Genomic DNA, 27,770 nt, shown 5'->3' with positions numbered 1-27,770 from the left:
TAAATATATAGAACATTTTATGTTACATAGTTAACACTGCAGTCATGTGACTCGTTACTACCAGACCTCCAAATGAGGAGCTACCCTCCTGCAGTAGGTCTCAGGTCTCAGAGACTCACTGCTGCACCGAGACACCATCAACATCATATATGTAATAATAATAAATAGTAATAAATCCTGATCATTCTGAGCAGCCAGCTGTGCTAACGATGCCGCGGTCCTGCTGACGCAGCACATTGGCCTTCCTCTGCAGGATCACACAGCCTGCTAGCCTGCTGACCTGCTGGACCTGCTGGACCTGCTGACCTGTTGGACCTGCTGGACCTGCTGGAGCTGCTGGCCTGCTGGACCTGCTGTCTGACAGTCTCCATATCATTTCATTTAGCTGTGAAATTGTCAGCTGTGTTTAAATGGAAGGTCACCTCGTCCAATCAGCAGGCAGTGGCCACTTCAAACCGGCCAATCAGCAGTCACAGCAGCTGCAGCTTGTCACACATGAAGACCGAGAGTCAACGTTAATACAAAGGAGAAAAAGACCTCGACATACATGTTTTTAATACTAAAACATAATAATATAATTCTGATATGATCAATACAATTAATATGAGTAATGGAAATACAAAATACACATACAAATATACAAAGGACACACATTTCCTTGTAAATCTAAAAATAGTGATAAATGAATTAAAACAACAGAAAAAATAAGCAACCACATAATAATTCAGTAATTATTATTAAAGTTAATTTGATTATATTCAATATTATTTAATTTGGCTTGTTTTAACAACAATACAGGTTTAATTTACTATTATTCATTTTATTATTCATACATATGAATTTAACTTCATGGGGTCACTTTGTCTGTCAATAAAACAATGAAATAAAACAATAGTTGAAATATTGTTCTTAATAATGAACTAGTTTGTTCACGTGTATTATTTCACACATTTATGGTTTATTAGATATTGTCTGCATTAATTCATGCAATTATATATTATATGTTATCGTTTAAATACTTATTTATTCAGTTCATTTGGAATAGTTTGGGTCTCCATACTTGAGAATGTTTTATAATATTTGATAATAAGTCAACTTACAACAGCTAGGTTTATGTGAAAACATAAAATATTTCTTCCTGGAGGAAACAGAATTAGATTCAGTTCAGTATTTTCTTTTGAAATGTGAGCTAAGTGTTGATTATGAGCTGATTATTAATGAGCTGGGACAGGAAACAGCGTCCGCCCAGGCAATGTGTTGTGTTACACTGACACCTGGTGGCGGGAGGCGGAAGTGTCTGCCAATACATCAATAAATAATCATTTACATTTAATAATAATAAAAATATTCATCAAATAATCAGATAAATAAAAGAACAGAAACTAAACAAACAGATCATCGTAATTTATTTCACAATACAATTCTAATATTTTTAATTTATTTATTTTTATCATATTTGGCAAAAGTGTCCAAAGTTCAGTTCATTACTTTTTATGGATATAGATTTCATATTATTCATTTTTTAATATTCTGTACTACAATAAAGACGTCTCACCGTTGTCACATGACGTATATATATATATAGCGCATTGCCGTCTCCGCGGCATCATGCGGTTCCATGGTGTAATGGTTAGCACTCTGGACTCTGAATCCAGCGATCCGAGTTCAAATCTCGGTGGGACCTAACTTTTCTTTCCTTCCCAGCGGAACTCAACGTGACGTCCAACTGATGTCAATAGGCACGTTTCCAATCATGCATGCGCATGCATTTGCCTCGCAAAACCAGGCATTCTGGGATAAAAACGTCAGAAATGCTGGTGATAACTTCCCTTTGCGACATGTCACATGGCTTTAAAAACTCGCGGTATCTCCAGGTACCTCCCTCCGCATGCTTTTCTGTGCAGATGGTCTGAAATAAGTGCGGACATAAGACACTCCCCTCAACGTTGCCCTAGTTGGTTAGAATTATCACGTGGTATTTCCCACGTGAGAAAATTCCTCAGCCTCCGTCAACAACGGGACTTCAAATGCCTCGGCTCGAGTTCGTCAGCGACGAAGAAAGCCAGCCCCACTGGGCAGGCCATATTCTTTGTGCAAAGTCCGTGAAGTTTCCCCTGGCTCGACAGTTTTTGTTATGTATATAATTATTAATAAAGTAAAAAAAAAAAAAAAAAAAGTCTGTGAAGTGCACCTTGACGTGGTGGGAACTTGACGTGTTTATGACGAGTTTCGCCGGATCCTCTCAAGTCTCGTGCATGCATAGGAGCAAATGCATGCGATCCCAAACTCAGCCTACCACAGAGAGTTAAGCCCCACCCCTTCCGGTGTCCCTCAGGGAACTTTATTTCAGAATAAATGTGTGTGGTAGTCTACGTAGACAGACTCATGCTTCTCCTCATGTCCTCGCCTCCTGTCTCCTCGTGTCCTTGCCTCCTGTCTCCTTGTGTCTCGTCTTCGTCTCCTGTCTCCTCGTGTCCTTGCCTCCTGTCTCCTCGTGTCTCGTCTTCGCCTCCTGTCTCCTCGTGTCTTCGCTTCCTGTCTCCTTGTGTCCTTGCCTCCTGTCTCCTCGTGTCTTAGCCTCCTGTCTCCTTGTGTCTTCGTCTCCTGTCTCCTCGTGTCCTTGCCTCCTGTCTCCTAGTGTCTCGTCTTCGCCTCCTGTCTCCTCGTGTCTTCGCTTCCTGTCTCCTCGTGTCCTTGCCTCCTGTCTCCTCGTTTTTAAGTCCCCTGTCTCCTCGTGTCCTCGCCTCCCGTCTCCTAACTACTCCCATGATCCCGTGCTACTGCTCCGGCACCACCACCTCTGTTTGGGGACCTCTAGAGGCAGAAATGTGCCGTGGGCCCCGTGGGTTTGAGCCCGAGGCCGGCGCTGATGGAGGCGTCCTCGGCTCCAGCGGGTCAAGTGAGGCGAGGACGGAGAGTGAGCGAGGGAAGCACAGACAAAATGAGTGAGTCTGCTGCAGCCAGCTGGGATCCCACAGAGCAACACAACAATGTGAGCTATTTCCATCACTTGGCTGAGAGCTGCTGCTGGGGGGGTCCTGGGGGGTTCTGAGGGGGTCCAGGCCTCCGTACAGATCACATACCTTAATCATGGGAATATTTGGACCCACGCTCCCCTCGTCCCTGATGGAAGCGAGCCGGATTTCATCAGCTGTCGCTCTGCCAGAGTAAACTGGACGTGGACGCCGACGCGCTCCCCCCAGAATGCACTGGGGTTCGGTCCTGTGGGTGCTTGTGAGCTGCCGGGTCCATCACGGTGGAAACGTGGACCCTGGAGAGTCACAGGAAGCTGCCAACAGTTCAGCCCACTCACCCCGGCTGCTGCTGGACCAGATCCACGACAGAGCACTTGAGGACGCACACCTGGTTTATCAGGAGGAGGATTTCTTAGAAACTGGAAAAAAGACCCGATTCAAAAGGCATCTGTGTTCGGAACAAAGTCCTCTTCAGACCAGCAGCTTAGTGGTTTAGTCTAACGGTGTTTTGTCCTCTAAAGCTAGCATTAGTTTTGTCTTCTAAAGCTAATGGTGGTTTTGTCGGCGATTACAGAGGAACTACTTTTTGGAGTGGATCCACATCAAGCATTATCCTATTTTTTAAAATGACTTTATGTAAAAACGCCGTTATCTCTGCTGTGTGGTAATGTATGTGTGTGTGTGTGTGTGTGTGTGTGGCAGCGTCGGGAGGCTGGCTAAAGAGGTCACAGTCATGCTGTCACCTCCCACATGTTTTCTTCTGCGGTGGATGGTGATCGGCCCCCGGGCCTCTCCGACTTCTCAGAACATCTCATTTTCGATCAAATGAACAACACAAGATTGAGTTCCCTTTTCAATTCAAAACAGTTGAAACATTCATTTATTTAATACATATTTCATAAGATAATGCCTCATTTGCATATTTGAATTTAACATTTCAGAAAATGTGCAATACAAAATACAATTGCCTGAATGTACAGTAAGTAATCCTGACTTAATCCTGATTTAATCCTGAATTAATCCTGATCTAATCCTGATTTACTCCTGATTTAATCCTGACTTAATCCCGACCTAATCCTGCTTTAATCCTGATTTAATCCTGACTTAATCCCGATTAACTCCTGATTTAATCCCTACCTAGTCATGATTTAATCCTGGAATAATGACAAAAACATCAAAGAATTCATCAAAATCAGAGGAAGCAAAATTCTGAAAAAGTCAACTTTATTTTCTATCAAAGAATGAACCAAGTGAATATTTTACATAATATTTGTGTTGATTTTTTTTTTTTTTTTTTTTTTTACATTGTTTTAATACAAAATTCACAGTTTAAGTGATGATAAGAGAAAATACGCCATAAATAGTTTGATTCAAAAATAAAAATTGGGCAGAAAATAAAAACAATGTTGGAGGTGAATCAGACATAGACCTTAGAAACACAACACGGAAAATGTGTCTAGGAGTGCAAATATACGACAAACATATTCACCTTGTGTTGTGTGTTTATGACTCTGGTCTATGTCACAATAAATATGAGTGTTGCTAAGTCGTTGTATTCATCACAGCAGCTCAAATAACTGCTACATGCTGCATTTATGTTCGTATATGGAATCATGAAAAACATGCGGTGACGTTCAAAGATCCAGAATATGAAGATGAACTCAGTGTTTATTATAAACGTCTGTTGATTTCTGAAATATCACCGCATTATTATCTGCTTTTCATTCATCAACAGGGTCTCTTAGTTACATGTTTGTGCTTTTATTTTGAAGGTCAGATGTCCAAACAAGAAGTCTGAAAGTGATACTCGTGATCCCCCCCCCCTTCCTGACAAACCACATGGGTGGAGCTAGTTCTCATTTCAAGGCAATCGGTGCAGTCGAATAGTCTTTTTTGCTTAGGAAGGTTCCTAACTGAAGAAGTGACCCGGAAGTAAACAAGTGGCCGCCATGATAAGAGCCGTTCGGATTCTCTAAATGCAAAGAAAGGACCTCCAATTCTTCCTTTCAGAGCTCCTTTAGCATAGGATGCAACGGACCTTCCTATACGAAAGAAAAAGGAGATTACGCCGACCCACAATTCTTTGCGAGAGCAAAGTGTCCACACCTCGCCCGTTCATGAAAACAAACAATATGCTTATTTGCATATTTAACAATTACTTTCATGCAGACATATAGTCATTGGAATTGTGTTAATAAATGTGTGTGGACAGTGATAATAATTGAATGGTATTTTTATTTATTTCAATCATGTAGTTTTTCCAGCGCAGACGCACGTCAATCGCCGCGCCGATCATCAGCTCTCTTTTATCTCTTTTCTTTGGCGTTTGACACCATGTAGAGTGTTGATTTTATGTGTATATGTGCATACTTTTTACCTTTTTACTTTTATATTTTATTTTTATTCTTTTATTTTCTTTATTTTCTTTGGTTTTTAATTATTTTAATTATTTTATTTGAGATTTATCTTATTTTATTTTATCTGATTTTATTCGCGTTTTATCTTATTTTATTTTATTTTATATTTTATTCTATCCTATTGTGTCCATTGTTGTTATTGCACTTCTGTTGTGTTAATTTTATTTATTTACTGTGAAGCACTTTGGAAACCGTTGTGTTTGTTTAAATTGTGCTATATAAATAAAGTGGATTGGATTGGATTGGATCAGCTGTCAACCATCAGCAGCGTTATAATGACGTAGCTTAGTGAAAGTCCGGTCGGATTCTCTGAGCACCGCGGCCGTCTTTTCCTAAATCCTTTTGAGTTCTCCTATCGCCTTTCCTTTACCAGTGACGTTTTCCCCAGAGGTCAAGGAATAGAATTAGGAATAAGAGTTAGGACCTTATTTTTTGACTATTCAACTGCACCAATGTGTCGGAGACTACGATCAATCAATCAATTAATCACTTTGAGTGATCAGTCCAAAAGCAGTTCTTCAACCAGACAATCCAGACTTAATCCTGATCAAATCCTGACATTATCCTGATTTAATCCTGACTATATCCTGATTTAATCTTGACTTGATCCTGATTCCATCCTGATTTAATCCTGATTAAATCCTAATTTAATTTTGACTATATCCTGATTCAATCCTGACTTGATCCTTGAATTGTTCTCAGACTGACCTGTGGCTGAGCTGTTACCTCTTCCCCGATGTGTCCTAGATCGTCCACACGAAGGCTCCACACCATTTAGAAACAAACAGAAACCACCTCTCTATGATCCCTTCAACAGTTAAAAAAATAGCACAAAGAAAAGGACAGGATACGGCTCTATGGGTGCGTTAAGTGGTCCTCCATCCCGCAGGATGATTCAGTCTCCTCCAGTCCTCCTCCGGTCCCTCCACTACCCGAGTTTCTCCTCATTGTTGTTGTTGTGGAGGCTCAGGTTCAGGTCGAAGCCCGACTGCTTCCTCAGCGCGCGTGGCATCAGCTTCTTCTTCACAAACAGTTTCTGGAGGAAGCGGTTGCTGATGCTGAAGGGGCAGTAGCTGTGGATGAAGTACATGAGGCCCACGCCGGGACCCGCAAAGTAACGCACCTGGGGCCGCGGCGCCAGCAGCGCCAGCACGATGGTGTCGATGACGGGGCTGAGGTTGGGGTTTGCCTGGCTGGCGTGGCTCTGGAACAGCTCCTTGGTCTCGGTCACGTAGTCCTCGCCGTAGTCCTCAAGCAGTGCTGGAGACAGACTCTGCAGTAGCTGTTTTTGCTGCTGTTCCCAGTAGGCGTGGTTACTGGACTGACCTGCAGACAGGACACAGCGTTACTGACACACCGAACACACAGGTCTATCTATCGTAGACCTCTGGGGGACCACAGGCAGTCTCTGTTTCTCCACATAGTCTGGTCTGGTCTCTGGACTAATGTGAGCAACTATCTAGACCTCTGGGGGACCACAGACAGTCTCTGGTTCCTCCATATAGTCTGGTCTGGTCTTTGGACTAATGTGATCTACTATCTTAGACCTCTGGGGGACCAAAGACCCAGGAACATTTGTTTCCTCCTCGGATTCAGCATCGTCACAACGGCCATCTAAATCCTGAGAGGCTTTAGAGACACAGAGCCATGTGCATTTCGGTCTTGGTAGGTCTGTGGCTTGGATTTGAAAGCAGATCTCCCGCCTTAGCTCCTCTAGAAATGTGTTCCTCATTTGAGCAGCATAGACACCAAAGGTGGCTTCACCGCATTTAGTTTTCATTTTGGGAACTAAACCATTGAGTGATTGATGGACAAGCAGTAGAATATTTAAGTTATTTCAGGAGCTGGTAGCATGGTCCATGCTGAGCTGATCTGGTCCTCGTTACAACTCTGTCAGCAGCATTCTTTAAGGGGGTAAATATGACGGCCTATCTGTCACTGTAGGAGCCAAGAGAGGGGGCAATATTCACAGAAAAAATGTTGCAAATTTGCCAAAATATAAATATATTAAGCCGATATAAAACAAGTTTCGTTCCACTAACACCGGATGTTTGCCATTGATATTGCATCTTAGCCCCCCGATCAATAAAAACCCATAACGTGACAATTTGGCCACTTTATGAAGTCGTAAATTTGTGAGTTTATTATGATAACAAGCAGCATCTATGCTAGCTAACGTCCCATGAATGTACATTTATGTTTGTAATGAATCATCCCAATGTGTGACAACGCCTCGTTAAGGTCCTTAGGGTGATGATGTTGATGCTTATTGTTGGTTTTATTTATATGAGACCAAACTGTCATCTTATGGGTGTTTATTGATCGGGTGGCGGTTGGGCTAAGATGCTAGTGGTAGCTTTCACTTGTTGCAAGGGCCAAACATCCGGTGTTAGCGGAACCAAGCAACTTGTTTATATTGTCTATATATATTTGTAAACTCGCATCGAGGTTTCTAGCTCAATTTGTACTCTTCTTAACATAAGAGACTTTAAGTCTTTCTTCTTGACTCCAGTTTTGAGAAACTTTGGAACACAGCTATATAGGTAATGATACGTTGTGGTTTCTTTGTTTCCTTCTTTTGACAAATGTACTTATTGTAAGTCGCTTTGGACAAGCGCGTAAATTGACCTAAATGTAAATGTAAATGTAAATATAGGTACGTGTGTCATCGGCATACATGTTGATGTTAAAATGTTTAATGATTTTAGAGTAAGTAAAGACTTACGACTTGAACCGATTCAGGGACCGCGTTAGAGACCAAATCCAGTGTTCCGAGTCTGTCTATTAATATACTATGATCAACCGTATCAAACGCAGCAGCAAGGTCCAGTAACACAAGTACAAAGACACCACAAGGATCTGTGGTCTCGGTACAGAGGCGGGTCCTTTGAGAACAGTTTGAGATTTTGGAGAAAAATATCGTAGCGTATTTTAGTATAAACTCGGACAGACCTCAAGTCAGCAGAGCTGGATCTCGGCATGAGCTTTGATTTCACAGAGTCAGGATGTCGACACAGAGTTCATCCGTTCGTTTGGCTGTCAGCCAAACCGAGCTGCTCCCAAAACCAGCAGAGCAACAACAAGATTAGGACTCTAAACCCCAAAACCTGTTCCTCCAGGATAAAAGTGAGACCAGCAGGATAAAGTGTACCCAGCTCGCAACTGATTATCTGAATACTTCCATTAGTTCAATACCTGAACTAGTCTTGTTGTGGTTTCAGTATCTGGACTCTTTCTAGGGTCCTAACAATCTCCTGGAGACACATTGAGAACCCAGACTGAGGCCCGGTAAAGTTCTATCCACCAAGGGGATCTCAGCTTGCTAATCACATCCAGCCTCAGAATCAAAAGTCAGCAATTTGTAGTAGAGTGTGTGTGTGTGTGAAAACAGATGGTCCGTCCCACATGTGGTCCTCGCTAGAACAGAATCCTGGGGGGGCGCACAACCACAACATAGAGCAAGGAGGACACAACAGGAAGGGGGCGCAATGTAAGCCTGATCAATGTGTGGTGAAGGTGGTGTAGAGGTGAAGGTGGTGTAGAGATGAAGGTGGTGTAGAGATGAAGGTGGTGTAGAGGTGAAGGTGGTGTAGAGGTGGTGTACGGGTGAAGGTGGTGTTACAGGTGGTGAACAGGTGAAGGTGGTGTAGAGGTGGTGTAGAGGTGAAGGTGGTGTAGAGATGAAAGTGGTGTAGAGATGAAAGTGGTTCAGAGGTGAAGTGGTGTACAGGTGGTGTACAGGTGGTGTAGAGGTGGAGGTGGTGTTGGCCGGGTTCAGGCAGATAATCCATGTTGATGTGTCGGGTTACATCGGGTCCGGGCTTTAAAAGCCACGGGCCGGGTCGGGTCGGGTTGTAATTTTCAGGCCCGTTGAGAACTCTAGTGTACAGGTGGTGTAGAGGTGTAGAGGTGTCGGGTGTGTTACCTGTCTTGAATGAGGAGGGCAGGATGGTGGACACCTGGATCCCCCAGGGCTCCAGTTCGTGTCTCAGAGTGTTGATGAAGAGGTTCAGAGCTGCCTTCGACGCGCCGTACGCTGCCAGGCAGGGAAACGGCTGGTCACCTGAAAACACAGGTAGGACGTCATGACATCACTGTGACATCACACACACTGACCAATGAGCTTCATCGACCTGACGATGTGCTTTATAAAAACAGAATAGTAATGAACAGAAAATAAGATCTGATCTGTTGGGGCGGGGGGGGGGGGGGGGGGGTGGGGTGGGGGGTGGAGCCTCATGCCGCTGATGTCGGGGATCAGATCACAGTCTGACGGTCTGCGGGATAAAGGTGTCTTTGTTGAAACGGTGGGTTTATGGGAACAGACTCACCTGCACCATCACACTCTCTGCTTTGAGAATCACACGTGGGAGTTTAAAGGGAAACACACCACCTTCACCTGTACACCACTGAAGTTACTCCTGCTCCTCAGAGGATGACCCCTGACCTCTCCTCAGAGAAACCAGAGACTGTCTGTGGTCCCCCAGAGGTCTATGATCGTAGCTCACATTAGTCCAGAGACCAGACCAGACTATGTGGAGAAACCAGAGACTGTCTGTGGTCCCCCAGAGGTCTAGATAGTAGCTCATATTAGTCCAGAGACCAGACTATGTGGCGGAACCAGAGACTGTCTGTAGTCCAAACAACAAGGTCTCTGCTGTATTTATGTCTAGATGACCTTATATGGAGTGTTGATGGAGCAGCTACAATGTTAGCGTAGCCTAGCACCATCAACCAGACTCCATTCAGAAAACCAGCGTTTTAACACTAGTTATCTTGTGGTCTTACAGACAGACCTAACAAAGCATGACTCAGCACTTTTTACTGATCACCATCATGATGGAGTTATTTCAGCATCCTTTTCATCTGGTTATTGATATTAAATCACAGATCAATACTTGATTCTGGTTCCTCCAGCTGTGGTGAACCAGCCCATGTGGGTCTTGCTGGATCTAGTGAATCCAGCTTGGTGAACTCCACCTTTGGATGATGTCATGAACCCAGACAGGACTGGTTTCCTGATGGATCTGGGACTTCAACATGTGCAAAGATTAAAGGTAAAATACTCTCTCAGAATAGTAGTCCTCATCTGGGCTGTTTCTCTGGAGGTCCGGGGTTTCCAAAGTCTGGCAGAGTTTAAACTCACATTACTAAACTGTCTTACTTACTGTCATCTTCCATCCACTAGTATGTCATTATGTGGTGTGTTTTGTTTGTGTCTAAACTCTCCTCATCTCACGTTTGGGTATTTGTTGAGTTTCCCTTTCGACCACATGCAGGCCCCAAAAACTGAAAGTCTGCACATTGCAGGAGGAATCTGCTGAGTCACTTCTGTCAGGCGATGAACCCTCGCCGATTGATTTGTTTGTACTCTGATGTCAGCTGGAAACCGACGGCAGAGAGACGAGCAGCAGCACTGTTTGTTTAGTTTGGCGGTCGGTTCATCTGTGGTTCAGTTGTCCTGGAACATTCAATTAAGGTTTACATCATCTGAGTGTGTGTGTGTGTGTGTGTGTGTCGGACACACACCGGCGGGGCTGGAGATGGTGATGATGCGTCCTTTGGCCTGTCGCAGCAGTGGCAGGAAGATCTTGGTGACGCTCAGCGTGCCGAAGAAGTTGACCTCCATGCAGCCGCGGAAGTTTGACATCTGCGACAGCTCGACGTCTCCAAAGTTCACGCACACTCCGGCGTTGTTCACCAAACCCCACAGACCTGCCGAACACACACAGACACACACACACTACATTACTGGTGGGTCGATACGGCTTCGCCTCGGTGCTGGTCTGAAAATAAAAGGGTCCCCACAGACGCCCCTCAGGGTTCAACACTGGGTCCACTGCTGTTCACTGGGCCCAAGACATCGATTTGTGGCAGTCTGGTGACAAAGTTTGAGATTTTTCTTGTGCAGCCAAGAAATACTCTGGGATGAGAGGAGGAGGAGAAGGAGGAGGAGGAGGAGAAGGAAAGATAACCAGGAAGAGAACATGCAGGTTGGCAAGCGGTCAAAACACCGCGGCGACCCGCCCAGGTAGTTCCCTGTCGCCACTTCATTAACGGCGGCAAGCTAAAGTCAGTCGGCAAAAAAAGTCAAACCTGTCGACAGAGAAATTTTTCCGATAATGAGCTTAGAAATGGAATTGAGAGGAGGACGAGAGGAATTGAGGGGGAGGAGTAGGAGGGAAAGGAAGAGGCAGAGGAGGATAGGAAGAGAGGAGGAGGAGGAGGAGAAGACAGACCGTAGTTTCCCTCCTGGCAGTGAAATAAGAGATAAAGGAGTCTTTGTTTGTATATGTCATATCTATGCAGATGACACACCGTTACACCTGAGTGTACTTTGTTGTGTACTTTGTTGTGTACTTTGTTGTGTACTTTGTTATGTACTTTGTTGTGTTGTCCCACAGCAACAGCATCTATGTGTCGGGAGTGTAGCACCGTGACGGTCGACGGCGGCTCAGAAGTGCCGTTACAAGGTTTCTTGTCCGAGGCAGAAAAGAAAAGAACGTGTGTTTGTTTGAGAATTCTCCAAAAAAGTCTCCAAACAAACCTGAAAAATGACACAGCTAGATGTTGCAGAGTGACAACAATAAAAATCAGATGGTAACTATGGTGACGTTTCCTCGTGACGGGGTTTATTTACATTGCCGGTTTGAAGGACTGTTTGGTCGTTATATAAGCGACTCTGAAGATAAGACTGTAATCACAAACACTACAGACTGCCAACACATTCAGCTCAAGTGCACCGCGAGGCCACCCCCCCTCTCTCTCATTCTGCTTGTGTAAACAAGCCTCGCTCGTCCTTATCTGAGGCAGCTAACCCAGAATCCCCTGCTTTCTTTTGCTGCGAGCTGAACGGTCCAGATCTGAAGGAAAGATAACCAGGAAGAGAACATGCAGGTTGGCAGGCGGTCAAAACACCACGGCGACCCGCCCAGGTAGCTTCCTGTCGCCACTTTATTCATGGCAGCATAAAAGTCAAACCTGTCGACAGAGAAACGATTCATCCTAAAAATAAAACTGCTAATTTGAATCAAGTTTTATTGTGAAAAGAAGGTTTTCCGATAATGAGCTTAGAAATGGAAATTATTTCACACTCATGTAATATATTTTTGTGTTTATACGTCTGATCATTAATTGAACTTATTTAAGTCATGCTCACTAACAGGTTTCAACATGTACAGAATTAGTTTCTGAAATTCACTTTTTGTCAAAGTAATCTATCTGAATCAACAGGATGTTCGATCCTCCAATCACAGAACAATACACACACACACACGCACACACACACACACACACACACACACACACGCACACACGCGCGCACACACACACACGCACGCACGCACGCACACACACACACACACACACACACACACGCACACACACGCACACACACACACACACACACACACACGCACACACACACACACACACACAAACACACACGCACACACACACACACACACACACACACACACGCGCACACACACACACGCACGCACGCACGCACACACACACACACACACGCGCACACACACGCACGCGCACACACACACACACACACACACACACACACACACACACACACACGCGCACACACACACACACACACACACACACGCACCCACACACACACACACACACACACAGTTCCAATGAATTGCATGGGTGTAGGCTATGTATCACTGACCTTTCCTTCTAGTTCTTTCATTACATCCACCCACACACACACACACACACATACACACACATACACACACACACACACACACACACACATCTTTAAACAAAGCATTTGTACTAAAACCTAATTATTTACGTTGCATGGACCTGCATTTGTCCCCAAAAGGAGTCTCCACAATGTCCAGTGTAATCAGATTAAGGTCCCCACAAAACCTGTAAAACACACACACACACACACACACACACACACACACACACACACACACACACACACTGACACTCACACACATACACACACACACACACACACACACACACACACACACACACACACACACACACACACACACAGCAACCTTAACTGACTCCGAATCGTCTAATTACAAAGCCGGTGGGAGCTGCTGGTCTCAGCCAATCAGAGAGACCGAAGAGAAACATGAGATATCAGCTCTGTTTCAACACAAAACACTCCTCATTTACTCCTCAATTACTCCTCATTTACTCCTCATTTACTCCTCATTAACTCCTCATTTACTCCTCAGTTACTCCCTATTTATTCTCAGTTACTCTTCAGTTACTCCTCATTTACTCCTCAGTTACTCCTCAGTTACTCTTCAGATACTCCTCATTAACTCCTCATTTACTCCTCAGTTACTCCTTATTTACTGCTCATTTACTCCAAATTTACTCCTCAGTTACTCCTCAGTTACTCCTCCTCATTTACTCCTCAGTTACTCCTTATTTACTCCTCAGTTACTCCTCATTTACTCCACAGTTACTCCTCAGTTACTCCTCATTAACTCCTTATTTACGCCTCAGTTACTCCTTATTAACTCCTTATTTACTCCTCATTTACTCCTCAGTGACCTCCCCAGTTACTCCTCATTAACTCCTCATTTACTCCTCAGTTACTCCTTATTTATTCTCAGTTACTCTTCAGTTACTCCTCATTTACTCCTCAGTTACTCCTCAGTTACTCTTCAGATACTCCTCATTAACTCCTCATTTACTCCTCAGTTACTCCTTATTTACTCCTCATTTACTCCAAATTTACTCCTCAGTTACTCCTCCTCATTTACTCCTCAGTTACTCCTTATTTACTCCTCAGTTACTCCTCATTTACTCCACAGTTACTCCTCAGTTACTCCTCATTAACTCCACAGTTACTCCTCAGTTACTCCTCATTAACTCCTTATTTACTCCTCAGTTACTCCTCATTTACTCCACAGTTACTCCTCAGTTACTCCTCATTAACTCCGCATTTACTCCTCAGTTACTCCTCATTTACTCCTCAGTTACCTCTCAGTAACTCCTCATTAACTCCTCATTTACTCCTCATTTACTCCTCAGTTACCTCCCCAGTTACTCCTCATTTACTCCTGAGTTACCCCTCATTTACTCCTCAGTTACTTCTCATTAACTCCTCATTTACTCCTCAGTTACTCCTCATTAACTCCTCATTTACTCCCCAGTTACTCCTCATTTACTCCTCAGTTACTCCTTATTTATTCTCAGTTACTCCTCAGTTACTCTTCAGATACTCCTCATTAACTCCTCATTTACTCCTCAGTTACTCCTTATTTACTCTTCAGATACTCCTCATTAACTCCTCATTTACTCCTCAGTTACTCCTTATTTACTCCTCAGTTACTCCTCATTTACTCCACAGTTACTCCTAAGTTACTCCTAAGTTACTCCTCATTAACTCCTTATTTACTCCCCAGTTACTCCTCATTTACTCCACAGTTACTTCTCAGTAACTCCTCATTAACTCCTCATTTACTCCTCATTTACTCCTCAGTTACCTCCCCAGTTACTCCTCATTTACTCCTGAGTTACTCCTCATTTATTCCTCAGTTACTTCTCATTAACTCCTCATTTACTCCTCAGTTACTCCTCATTTACTCCCCTGTTACTCCTCATTTACTCCTCAGTTACTCCTCGTTTACTCCTCAGTTACTCCTCATTTACTCCTTATTTACTCCTCAGTTACTCCTCATTTACTCCTCAGTTACTCCTCATTTACTCCTCAGGTACTCCTCAGTTACTCCTCATTTACTCCTTATTTACTCCTCAGTTACTCCTCATTTACTCCTCAGGTACTCCTCGGTTACTCCTCATTTACTCCTCAGTTACTCCTCATTTACGCCTCAGGTACTCCTCAGTTACTCCTCAATTACTCCTTATTTACTCCTCAGTAACTCCTTATTTACTCCTCAGTTACTCCTCATTTACTCCTCAGTTACTCCTCATTTACTCCTCAGGTACTCCTCAGTTACTCCTCATTTACTCCTCAGGTACTCCTCGGTTACTCCTCATTTACTCCTCAGTTACTCCTCAGGTACTCCTCAGTTACTCCTCAATTACTCCTTATTTACTCCTCAGTTACTCCTCATTTACTCCTCAGTTACTCCTTATTTACTCCTCAGTTACTCCTCATTTACTTCTCAGTTACTCCTCATTTGTTGCTCCATGTTGGTCCATGTTGGTCCACTCATGTTGGTCCACTCATGTTGCTCCATGTTGGTCAACTCATGTTGCTCCATGTTGGTTGACTCATGTTGCTCCATGTTGGTCCACTCATGTTGATCCACTCATGTTGCTCTGTCCCACTGACGTTGACTGCAGCAGCAATATGTTACCCCTTGCAGTGCTTTGTTTTCTTGGTTGTTGCTGTTGCCACTTAATAAAATGGTTTCCGGGCCTCCACCTCCCCAACAAGTGTCTCCATCTCATTATCCGAGAAGTTTTCTTGCTCTTTTCTGTCGCTGTGATTCACCGAGAACAATTGCATGCCGGCTCATTAATATATGGATCAGCGGTCATGAGGTGCTTTGCATTGGCTGTTGGGGTAGAAATGGGCGTGTACAGGGCGGGATAAGAGGCGGATTCAGGTACACACACCTGTAAGGAACATTGCTTACAGTTTGCGTACGGATGTTTTATTAATTCCAGGTAGAGTTCTCAACGGGTCGGCCCAGCCCGACAAACCCGACGGGACCCGAAGTTTCGGGCCGGGTCCGGGCCGAAAAAATACGCAAATTACCCGGGTCGGGTCGGGTCTCGGGCTTCCTTTTTTTATAAAACACATTTCATTAAAAAAAAAAAAAAAAAAATTGTAGGTTGTAAATTATATATTGTTTGCTGTGAATCATCGCTGTTCACGTTTGGTCAATCTGGCTGCCTGCTTCATGGGGCAGACGCACACCTGACGACGCTGCGTGACGCACTCACGCCTATAGCTATTGTGTGAAGATTTAATTTAATATTTATTTACGGCATATTTATTTATATAGGCTATTTAAAGTTTCGGTTGTTTGTGTTAAATCTTTTAATTTTAAATAAAGTTTCATTTGAATTCACGTCTGCTGTCTGTCTGATCGTGATAACAAGTGTATGAGGAAAACAATGCAGGCGCGCGGGGGGTCGGGTCCGGGTCGGGTTCGGGTCGGGTTCGGGCCGACAATTCATGCTGGTGTGTCGGGCTGCGTCGGGTTCGGGTTTAAAAACCCGCGGGCCGGGTCGGGTCGGGCTGTAATTTTCAGGCCCGTTGAGAACTCTAATTCCAGGTATTTACCTTTGAGACCCAGTTTGGCCTTGGTGTCCAGCAGTGCCTGCTGGACCTGCTGTGTCTGGGTGATGTCCACCTGGAGGAGGGTGAGCCGTTGGGAGCAGGTCCTCTGCAGGTCTCTGGCTCCGCCTCCTGACAGGTCCATCACTGTGGCAAACACCTCGAAGCCCAGAGCATCCAGGCGCTTCGCTGTTGCGTTCCCAAAACCAGAGTCACATCCTGCAGGGACACAAAGACCAGTTCATTAACAGCTGTTTACTGAGCCACACAGACCTGCAACCTGGAGGGTCCACCGAGGAGGATCCTGTCTCACATCGATGTCCAGATGTTCAACGCAACAGCAAACAAAGTCCAACTGATTAAATCATCACACAAGTAAAGATAACATTTTCTCTGTTGTTGCTATAGTGACAAATTTTACAGTGTAACAACAGTAGATTGTTGTTTTATTTGACAGTGTTACAACAGTAGATTCTATCACGTATCAATGTGTTGAAGTCTAATCTCAGATGACATTGAGCAACTTTCACCCGCTGGTTGTGAAACCGAGCAGACTGTAACATAATCCTCATCCTGCTGCAGCACATGTTTGGACAACAGGCAGGTTTGGACAGAGATCCACCTTCAGTTACAAGACATGAGAACACGTCTCTTCCTCAGTAACTGTGGATTATTATTCTTTATCTTCACTCTGAAATGAAATGCTGAACAATCCTGAGAACTAAGAGATGATGGCCCAGTCCAGCGTCCGTCCTTCAGAGGTCCATCTGAAGAATGCATGCATCGAGGCTATGCTAAGGGCTGGTACTGGCTGGTCCGGGCCACTTAGGGCTTGTACTGGCTGGACCGGGCCAGTTAGGGCTGGTACTGGCTGGAAAGGGCCACTTAGGGCTGGTACTGGCTGGAAAGGGCCACTTAGGGCTGGTACTGGATGGAACGGGCCACTAAGGGCTGGTATTGGCTGGTTCAGGCCAATAAGGGCCGGTACTGGCTGGTCCAGGCCACTAAGCAAGGCAATTTAAGGGGCTGGTAAGGGCCGGTGGGAACTCTACTGTCCCACGTGAGGTTTTTGCGGTAATACAGTTGCAGGCTTGGTGAAGCAGGAGTGAAATGTGTCTCCAGTGTGAAAGCAGGTCAGAAGTGCAACGCCTGAATGCTGTCAGGGTCCCTCAGAAAGCAGCCGTGTGGATGCGTAACGTACCCTGCAGCTCTTCCAGTTTCCCAGAAGTCCCAGCGTCTACAACCTGATCCCTGGCGGTACTCGCTGTTCTGTTTGTTCTTTTGTGCGGCGGCCGTCTGAAAGAGCTCTGTTGGCGAGAGTGTGGAGGCGTTGGCACGCCGCTTCACACCGTGTCCTTGGAGGGCTTCCAGTCACGTCCCAAGAAGAAAAATAGAGCGAACGCTGGCTCCAGAAATAAATACCAGCGCTCTGCTCTACGTTACAGAAAGCCAGCAGCATGCACCTGATCACAACCACACACACCGATGTGAGCCTTTCACGGTGCCGGGGCTCAGAAACAAGTCTCAAGTTTTCAACCTGATAATAAGAGAGGAACGATCACAGAAGAGCTGAAGGGGGAGTTGGGTCTAAGGAGCAACTGAGTGTCTCTGCTCTGGGAATTAAAGTGTGAAAAATCTGTGTGTGTGTGAGTGTGGGGGGGGGGGTATCCAGTCCGTCATTGCAATCACAGGCCTTTGCTCTCTTTTGAAATGAAACCAGTAGAGCATTCAATATCTGGTTGTCAGTGTTAATAATCATCTGCTGACCAGAATGAGTGAGGCATCAACGTGTCCCATTTTATTCATTTGAATTAAAGCTATTAAAGCTTTAGTTTGTGTCCAGACCTTTAAACATTAGTGGAGGAGAATATTTCAAATGGTCTTATTAAGTGTTGCAGACTGAGACCACATCCTGTCCACTGCCGACCCCCCAGCAAACCTCCGTGTCCGTCCCCAGGTCTCAGATGGATGGACACCAACTCCTGACTCTCTCCTTGTCGGGGGGCCCCTCCACCCAGGTCTCTCCCTGGATCGTCCCCAGTGTAGTGGACCGTTACAACAGAAGATTCATCTCCATAAAACAGACAGTTTGGGTTTGTTGTCGCAGCAAGAGATGAATTCAGCATTACGCAATGGGCCCGGGGCTCCGAGTGGCCCCTCGGATGAAGAAATAAACGTGGATGTGTTTAGAAGAGAGGTCAACACACTCATCTGTCTCTGGGGGAGCGGTGGGGGGGGAGGGGGGGCTCAACATCTGCACAGCAACATCTACATGCACAGAGTCAACTGTTGGCACGTATTTGTGCAGAGATCACTCGGAGCTTAATCATGAAACCTGATCAAAGTTACCAGCGAGTTTTACCACTATTGCTGTTTTCTTGAAGTACCAGATCCACCAGGAAACTAGACTCCTTCCTGCCTGGGTTCATGACATCATCCAAACCTGGATTCACTGGATCCAGCAAGACCCACGTGGGCTGGTTCACCACAGCTGAAGGAACCAGAACAAAGTATTGATCTGTGATTTAATATCAATAACCAGATGAAAAGGATGCTGAAATAACTCCATCATGATGGTGATCAGTAAAAAGTGCTGAGTCATGCTTTGTTAGGTCTGTCTGCAAGATCACAAGATAACTACTGTTAAAACGCTGGTTTTCTGAATGGTTGATGGGTGCTAGGCTACGCTAACATTGTAGCTGCTCCATCAACACTCCATATAAGGTCATCTAGACATAAATAAAGCAGAGACCTTGTTATTCATTGTATTTCTTGACAGAACTGAGCTTGCAGATAAAAAGTGAACCGAAGCAGTAAGTCAGAAGTTTAAATCTCTGGTTTGTTGGGGAGGACGAGCATGTGAGACGACACTCAGTGTTATTATTAAAAAGCTTCAGGAGAGCCATGTGCTGCGGGTGAAAGGTCAGGATATCCCGCTACAGATCCACCTGGAAGTCATCACCGTTAATCACCGCCGTCGAAGGAGAACGTCGTCGTTCACACGGGAACCCAACCGGTCATGCAGAGTTCACGCGCAACCTCCTGACGGGCCTCAACCTCACGTTGATTTTCACAAAGATGATTATGGGATGGCGTGCTCCCAGTTCATATGATGGGTTCATTCACAAAAGACCACTAACAGTGAACATAGGGTTATGATCAATTCAATAAATATAACTGTGATTTAAATCCGAGAATGTTTTATACAACTGTAGAGCTGAAGACAACGAAGTAACACATTATTTTGTCAGCACCCAAACATGAGAACAAAATGCAAAAGGTTGGTGAACGTCAGCAAAAACGAGGTTTTAGGAAGGAATGAGGCCCGATGTGGAACGGTGTTCTCATGATGGGGTTCTCATGATGATGATGCCGTTCTAATGATGGGGTTTTCATGATGGGGTTCTAGTGATGGGGTTCTCATGATGGCGTTCTGATGATGGGGTTCTAGTGATGGAGTTCTCATGATGGGGTTCTAGTGATGGTGTTCTCAAGATGGGGTTCTCATGATGGCGTTCTGATGATGGGGTTCTCATGATGGTGTTCTAATGATGGGGTTCTCATGATGACGTTCTCATGATGGGGTTCTCATGATGATGATGGCGTTCTCATGATGGGGTCCTCATGATGGCGTTCTGATGATGGGGTTCTCGTGATGGTGTTCTCATGATGGGGTTCTCATGATGGTGTTCTCATGATGGGGTTCTCATGATGGCGTTCTCATGATGGGGTTCTCATGATGGGGCTCTCATGATGGGGTTCTCATGATGGTGTTCTCATAATGGGGTTCTGATGATGATAATGGCGTTCTCATGATGGAGTTCTCATGATGGGGTTCTCATGATGGGGTTCTCATGATGGTGTTCTCATGATGGGGTTCTGATGATGATAATGGCGTTCTCATGATGGAGTTCTCATGATGGGATTCTCATGATGGTGTTCTCATGATGGGGTTCTCATGATGGCGTTCTCATGATGGGGTTCTCATGATGGGGTTCTCATGATGGGGTTCTCATGATGGTGTTCTCATGATGGGGTTCTCATGATGGCGTTCTCATGATGGGGTTCTCATGATGGCGTTCTGATGATGGAGTTCTAGTGATGGAGTTCTCATGATGGGGTTCTAGTGATGGTGTTCTCATGATGGGGTTCTCATGATGGCGTTCTGATGATGGGGTTCTCATGATGGTGTTCTAATGATGGGGTTCTCATGATGACGTTCTCATGATGGGGTTCTCATGATGATGATGGCGTTCTCATGATGGGGTCCTCATGATGGCGTTCTGATGATGGGGTTCTCATGATGGTGTTCTCATGATGGGGTTCTCATGATGGCGTTCTCATGATGGGGTTCTCATGATGGGGCTCTCATGATGGGGTTCTCATGATGGTGTTCTCATGATGGGGTTCTGATGATGATAATGGCGTTCTCATGATGGAGTTCTCATGATGGGGTTCTCATGATGGGGTTCTCATGATGGTGTTCTCATGATGGGGTTCTGATGATGATAATGGCGTTCTCATGATGACGTTCTGATGATGGGGTTCTCATGATGGTGTTCTCATGATGGTGTTCTCATGATGGCGTTCTCATGATGGGGTTCTCATGATGGGGTCCTCATGATGGCGTTCTGATGATGGGGTTCTCTTGATGGGGTTCTCATGATGGCATTCTCATGATGGCGTTCTCATGATGGTGTTCTCATAATGGCGTTCTCATGATGGTGTTCTCATGATGGCGTTCTCATGATGGTGTTCTCATGATGGGGTTCTCATGATGGCGTTCTGATGATGGGGTTCTAGTGATGGAGTTCTCATGATGGGGTTCTCATGATGGGGTTCTAGTGATGGTGTTCTCATGATGGGGTTCTCATGATGGCGTTCTGATGATGGGGTTCTCATGATGGTGTTCTCATGATGGGGTTCTCATGATGACCTACTCATGATAGGGTTCTCATGATGATGATGGCGTTCTCATGATGGGGTTCTCATGATGGGGCTCTCATGATGGGGTTCTCATGATGGGGTTCTAATGATGATAATGGCGTTCTCATGATGAAGTTCTCATGATGGGGTTCTCATGATGGTGTTCTCATGATGGGGTTCTCATGATGGCGTTCTGATGATGGGGTTCTCATGATGGTGTTCTCATGATGGGGTTCTCATGATGGCGTTCTGATGATGGGGTTCTAGTGATGGAGTTCTCATGATGGGGTTCTCATGATGGGGTTCTAGTGATGGTGTTCTCATGATGGGGTTCTCATGATGGCGTTCTGATGATGGGGTTCTCATGATGGTGTTCTCATGATGGGGTTCTCATGATGACGTACTCATGATAGGGTTCTCATGATGATGATGGCGTTCTCATGATGGGGTTCTCATGATGGGGCTCTCATGATGGGGTTCTCATGATGGGGTTCTAATGATGATAATGGCGATCTCATGATGAAGTTCTCATGATGGGGTTCTCATGATGGTGTTCTCATGATGGGGTTCTCATGATGGTGTTCTCATGATGGGGTTCTCATGATGGCGTTCTGATGATGGTGTTCTCATGATGGTGTTCTCATGATGGGGTTCTCTTGATGGGGTTCTCATGATGACATTCTCATGATGGCGTTCTCATGATGGTGTTCTCATGATGGGGTTCTCATGATGGGGTCCTCATGATGGGATTCTCATGATGGGGTTTTCATGATGGGATTCTGGTGATGGTTGTTGATCTTGGTGTTGGTCCCAGTGTTAGACCCAGTGTTTGTCCTGGTGTTGGTCCCGGTGTTGAACCTGGTGTTGGTGTCTGTGTTGGTCCTGGTGTTGGTGTCCGTGTTGGTCCTGGGGTTGGACCCGGTTTTTGTCCCAGTGTTGGTCTCTGTGTTGGTCTTGTGTCTGTCCTGGTGTTGGTCCCGGTGTTGATCTCTGTTGGTCCCGGTATTGGTCCCGGTGTTGACCTCTGTTGGTTCCTGTGTTGGTCCCTGTGTTGGTCCCTGTGTTTGTCACGGTGTTTGTCACAGTGTTTGTCCCAGTGTTGGTCCAGGTGTTGGTCCTGGTGTTGGTCCCAGAGGATGAAAAGGATGAACGGATGAAAGGAAGGAAAGGATGAAAGGAAGGAAGGATGGAAGGAAAGAAGGATGAAAGGACAAAAGGAAGGAAAGGATGAAAGGAAGGAAGGATGAAAGGATGGAAGGAAGGAAAGGATGAATGGAAGGAAGGATGAAAGAATGAAAGGAAGGAAGGATGAAAGGATGAAAGGATGGAAGAATGGAAGGATGAAAGAAAGGACAGGATGAAAGAATGAAAGGAAGGAAGGATGAAAGGATGAAAGGATGGAAGGATGAAAGAAAGGACAGGTAGAAAGGAAAGGATGAACGAAAGGAAAGGATGAAAGGATGAACGGATGAAAGGAAGGAGAGTTGAGGGATGAAACCAGAATAGAACAGCGATGTTTGCAGACTGGAGGTCTAAAGTGAAGCAGTTGGATTTGTGTCCTTGTGTTGTTTCTGTTGGACGGGGTTTACTGCAGCTGTGTAACTAAACCTTGGATCTGGACCAGAGTCTCCTGAGAGTCCTGACTACCGGCCAGAAGACCAGATCCTTCACCAGACAGCTGACTGAAACTACATGAAACCGGAGGGAAACCAGTAAAAACTACAAGTGTCCAAATAGAGGACACAAATCTAAAGGATTCCTCAACAGAACACCAGCGCCAACCCCCCCCCACCCTGTCGGCGAGCCCCCCTCCAGCGAGCCAACCCTCATTGGCGAGCCCCCACCATCAGTGAACCCCCCCCCCCCCAAGTCGGCGACCTCTGTGACTCCAACCCTCATCCCTTGAAGAATGTGCCTCTTTGTACAACAGTTCAATTAGCTTTCTAAGAGGTTTACTGGGGCCCTTTTTTTCCACCCTGTGCTCTTATTTCCAGAGTGACCTTGCGCTGACCTTCACCAGCTTTCAGCAGAGCCAATTAAGGACGGTCTGTCGATCGAGATCTGGACCAGTTTTTTAAATCTCGGCTTATAGATATCGCCTGTTTTTTGCTGCATCCGAGCCAGCGTTTGCCGGGCCGGCCTCCAGACTGTAACGGGACCTAAACAACCGTTTGTTTGTATCCTGCCGGATTGAGACATGAATTGATCCGCTCGAATGCTTCTCATTGGTTTACACGGGCAAAAATGTGCCATGTGCGAGTCCCTGGGTTTTTTTCGAACCACATTGCCATGACGCCAGACAACCTCCCTTGGCCAACAGGTCTTGGCCAACAGGTCTTCGGTATTCGTTGGTCGGATGACCTTGACGTGGCATTGAAGCGGATCTCAAAGACCAGAAGACACCATGAAGGATCCATTAAGTCCTTATTATTCCCTCGCAACACTCCTATAAAGTCTAAAGCTCACGTCTGTTTTTTTGGTCTAAATTTAACGTTGGTTTTGTCGTCTTGATCAAACAAACACACCTTCCTGCCTGCGAGGTGACTGGTGGAGACGTGGATCACACCTGTTCAAAGTCTAACAGTGTTTACACACATGAACACTGCTGCACAAGAGCTGATCTGTGGCTGGCAACGAATCATTGGTAGCATGGTAGCAACCTTTCAATCAGAAGATAAGTCCCGCCTCCTAAAGCATCCCCTGCTTTCTGGTCTGGTGGACTCTAAATGGACCTGTCAATCAGCAGGTAAGCCCCGCCCCCTAAAGCATCTCCTGCTTTCTGGTCTGGTGGACTCTAAATGGACCTGTCAATCAGCAGGTAAGCCCCGCCCCCTAAAGCATCTCCTGCTTTCTGGTCTGGTGGACTCTAAATGGACCATAATGTACTAAATGAACATCATGCTGGATTGAAGAAGACTTGAAACTAGAGATTGAGACCATAAACTCATGTTTACAATGTTTACTGAGAAAATACATCAAGAGAGAAGTAGGACCATTTTCTCATAGACTTCTATACAACCAGAGAGGAGTCGCCCCCTGGTGGCCAGCAGAGAGAAGTAGGACCATTTTCTCATAGACTTCTATACAACCAGAGAGGAGTCGCCCCCTGGTGGCCAGCAGAGAGAAGTAGCATAACAAAAAAATGTCTCTAAACAAAAAAATATATAACCATGTGCAGGTGGACAGATGCTCTATGTTTAGACATCAAAACCACTTAGTTAGTTGTTTCATTTTTTTAACGTTGAATTCTTATTAGCGACGTTTGTATTTGAATGACTCTCTTGTCGATTCGTTGAAAACACGAAGCATGTCAACGATCGCTTGAACAGCAACATGGCAGCCGAGCAAGTGAAGGCGTGTGTCCGTCTCCACGGCGACGGCAGCTCTCTACCTTCCAGGTAACCGGAGAGCACAAAACGTTTCCACTGCCGGAGTCTTTCAGAGTGGCGTCGCTAAACGAGATTATCTCATTAACCGACACACAAAGAGCTCGCCGGCACCCGAGACGTGATTAGGGCAGAATGGAGACCACACACACACACACACACAGCGTTGTTATCATTTCCACTCTGATAACAGAACGTGTGATCAGGCTGCTGATGTTTCCCTCGCACGCTTTGTCTTTTATTGTGGAGGGGAATCCCCCCCCAACACACACACACACACACACACACACACCGTTTCCCTTCGCCTCGTCTGTAATCATTTACAGGGTTCCTACACCTTGCCAAAGTCACATTCAAGCACTTTCCAAACATTTCCAGGTGCATTTCCATGCTTTTCCAGCCCCTTCCAGCTGTGGTAAACTCCATATTTGTACCAATCCAATGGTCAGTATTCAGTCTACTTATGATGTCACTTGTTCATCACATTAAATGAGATGTTATTGTCCTCTAAACAACCAACATGATGTTTGGAGACAGCTTTTTACAGAAGGACCACAAATGAAAGGAAAACTAATTCCACTAACAGATCCACAGAAATATAATCACCAACTATTTTCATCATCTGTTCATCATCAAAAGTCATTTTTCATAAAGAAATGTCAGGAAATGCTGTTTTCAGTCCCTCAAATATGGAGATCTTCTTTTCTCTGTTCTATCATAGATGTCATCACATACAACACACATTTATAGACCTTTATTCTACATCCAAGCACTTTTCAAACCTTGAAAACACCACTCAAATTCAAGAGTTTTCAAGGATTTCCAGCACCCTTGCATTAACACACAAAGACCGCCTTTAACCTTTATAGTCACTCGTCATCGTGGGAACTGGTTCACTTTTTAACTTTCACGAGAATAAATAAAAACAGGAAACAGCTGATTAAATAAACAAATAAAAGCTCGACAGATTTGTCAGCAGCAGATTTCTGTTTTTCCACATCCATAGTTTGGTGATCCAGACCTCTTTGAGTCCAGTAAAAACACGTCTTTGCAGCCTTTAAAGGAAACACTTGAGTGAGTGGGCGGAGCTTAACTCACCTGTGATGAGGACGGCCTTGCCGTGGGGGGTCAGCGGTGGCGGGCCAGTCCTGGTGGCGGAGTACAGGCAGCCGGCGAGGCCCAGCAGCAGCAGCGCCGCCGGCTGCCACAGCGCCCACAGACGCTCCACCAGCACAGCGGCGCCCAGCCAGGCCACCAGGGGGGGGGCGGAGCCAAGGTGGGACGCCAGCATCTTCTTCATGGCACCGCCGACGAACACTGTCAGCACGCCCAGATAAATCCAGAAGGGGAGGGTGTAGTCGTCCATCGCCACGGAGACACCTGGATCACACCTGTCTGTCCAACCGACCCGTCTGTCCGACCCGTCTGTCCACTCTCCGCCACCAGAAACTAGCTCTGTCTCAGTCCCTTCGTCCCCCGACCCCTCTCTCACTCTCTGCTGAACACACTCCCTCTGTGTGTGTGTGTGTGTGTGTGCGTGTGTGTGTGCGTGTGTGTGTGTGTGTGTCGGTGCAGAACTCGTCCTCTCCGTTTCTCAGTTTATATATAGAGGAGCTGCAGGAGGAGGAGGAGGCGGAGCTACAGCAGCCCTGCATCTAATCTCACCCCGGCACACACTCACACACACACACACACACACACAGTCACACACACACACACACACACACAGTCACACACACACACACACACACACACACACACACACACACACACACACACACACACACACACACACACACACACTCATATACACACACACACTCATACACACACTCATACACACGCACAATCACACACTCATACACACACACACATCTACAAACATACACACACACACATACACACTCACACACACTCATACACACACTCACACATCTGTACACACACACACTCACACACACACACACACACACACACACATCTATACACACACTCACTCACACACAACAAAAGTACTTAGTTAGGTTTAAACATGAAAACCACTTAGTTAGGTTTAGACATTATACAACAAAACCCCTTAGTTATTTAGACAACAGAACCCCTTAGTCAGGTTTATACACCAAAACCCCTTAGTTAGGTTTAGACAACAGAACCCCTTAGTTATTTAAACAGAACCCCTTAGTCAGGTTTATACACCAAAACCCCTTAGTTAGATTTAGACAACAGAACCCCTTAGTTAGGTTTAGACAACAAAAGCCCTTAGATAGGTTTAAACAACAAAACCCCTTAGTTAGGTTTAGACCACAAAATCCCATAGTTAGGTTTTGACAACAGAACCCCTTAGTTAGGTTTAGACAACAGAACCCCTTAGTTAGGTTTAGACAACAAAACCCCTTAGTTACGTTTAGACAACAGAACCCCTTAGTTAGGTTTAGACAACAAAACCCCTGAGCTAGGTTTAGACAACAGAACCCCTTAGTTATTTTCAAACAACAGAACCCCTTAGTTAGGTTTAGAACCAACTTCAGGTATGTGTGTTTGAATAAAGTTTGTTGAATCTGACAAACATGACTTCTACTTTTAGAATACTGAAATGTTTCTGAACGTGACAACATTTGAGCGTTTCCCCTCCAGGATTACCTCCCTGCTGAATGTCGTGTTGCTTGTCCTTGCAGTGCGCCGCTCCTCCTGGCTGACACGATTACCTGCTGCCGTCCACACACCTGCTGAGCCGCTCTCTTCCCCGTCCCTTAATCTGAGCGGCGACACACATCAGACAGAGCAGATTGACCCGGTGACCCCCAGCCTCACC

General features: G+C 45.4%; 1 protein-coding gene across 1 annotated transcript; it reads right to left on the bottom strand.

Moving 5' to 3' along the window:
• Positions 1–4,178: 4,178 nt before the first annotated feature.
• On the bottom strand, positions 4,179–26,540 carry hsd11b2 (hydroxysteroid (11-beta) dehydrogenase 2). The gene is made up of 5 exons (XM_084012623.1): positions 26,057–26,540; positions 16,653–16,865; positions 10,922–11,107; positions 9,318–9,455; positions 4,179–6,718 (listed from the first exon to the last, which is right to left on the bottom strand). The coding sequence occupies exons 1-5, from the start codon at positions 26,322–26,324 to the stop codon at positions 6,321–6,323; spliced, it is 1,203 nt and encodes a 400-aa protein (XP_083868749.1). The 5' UTR covers positions 26,325–26,540; the 3' UTR covers positions 4,179–6,320.
• Positions 26,541–27,770: the final 1,230 nt, after the last annotated feature.

The sequence above is a fragment of the Eutrigla gurnardus genome (assembly GCF_963514095.1).
Source record: "Eutrigla gurnardus genome assembly, chromosome: 1".
NCBI lineage: Eukaryota > Metazoa > Chordata > Actinopteri > Perciformes > Triglidae > Eutrigla > Eutrigla gurnardus.
The sequence above is the reverse complement of the archived record's forward strand: the minus strand, read 5'-3'. Positions and strand labels throughout refer to the sequence as shown.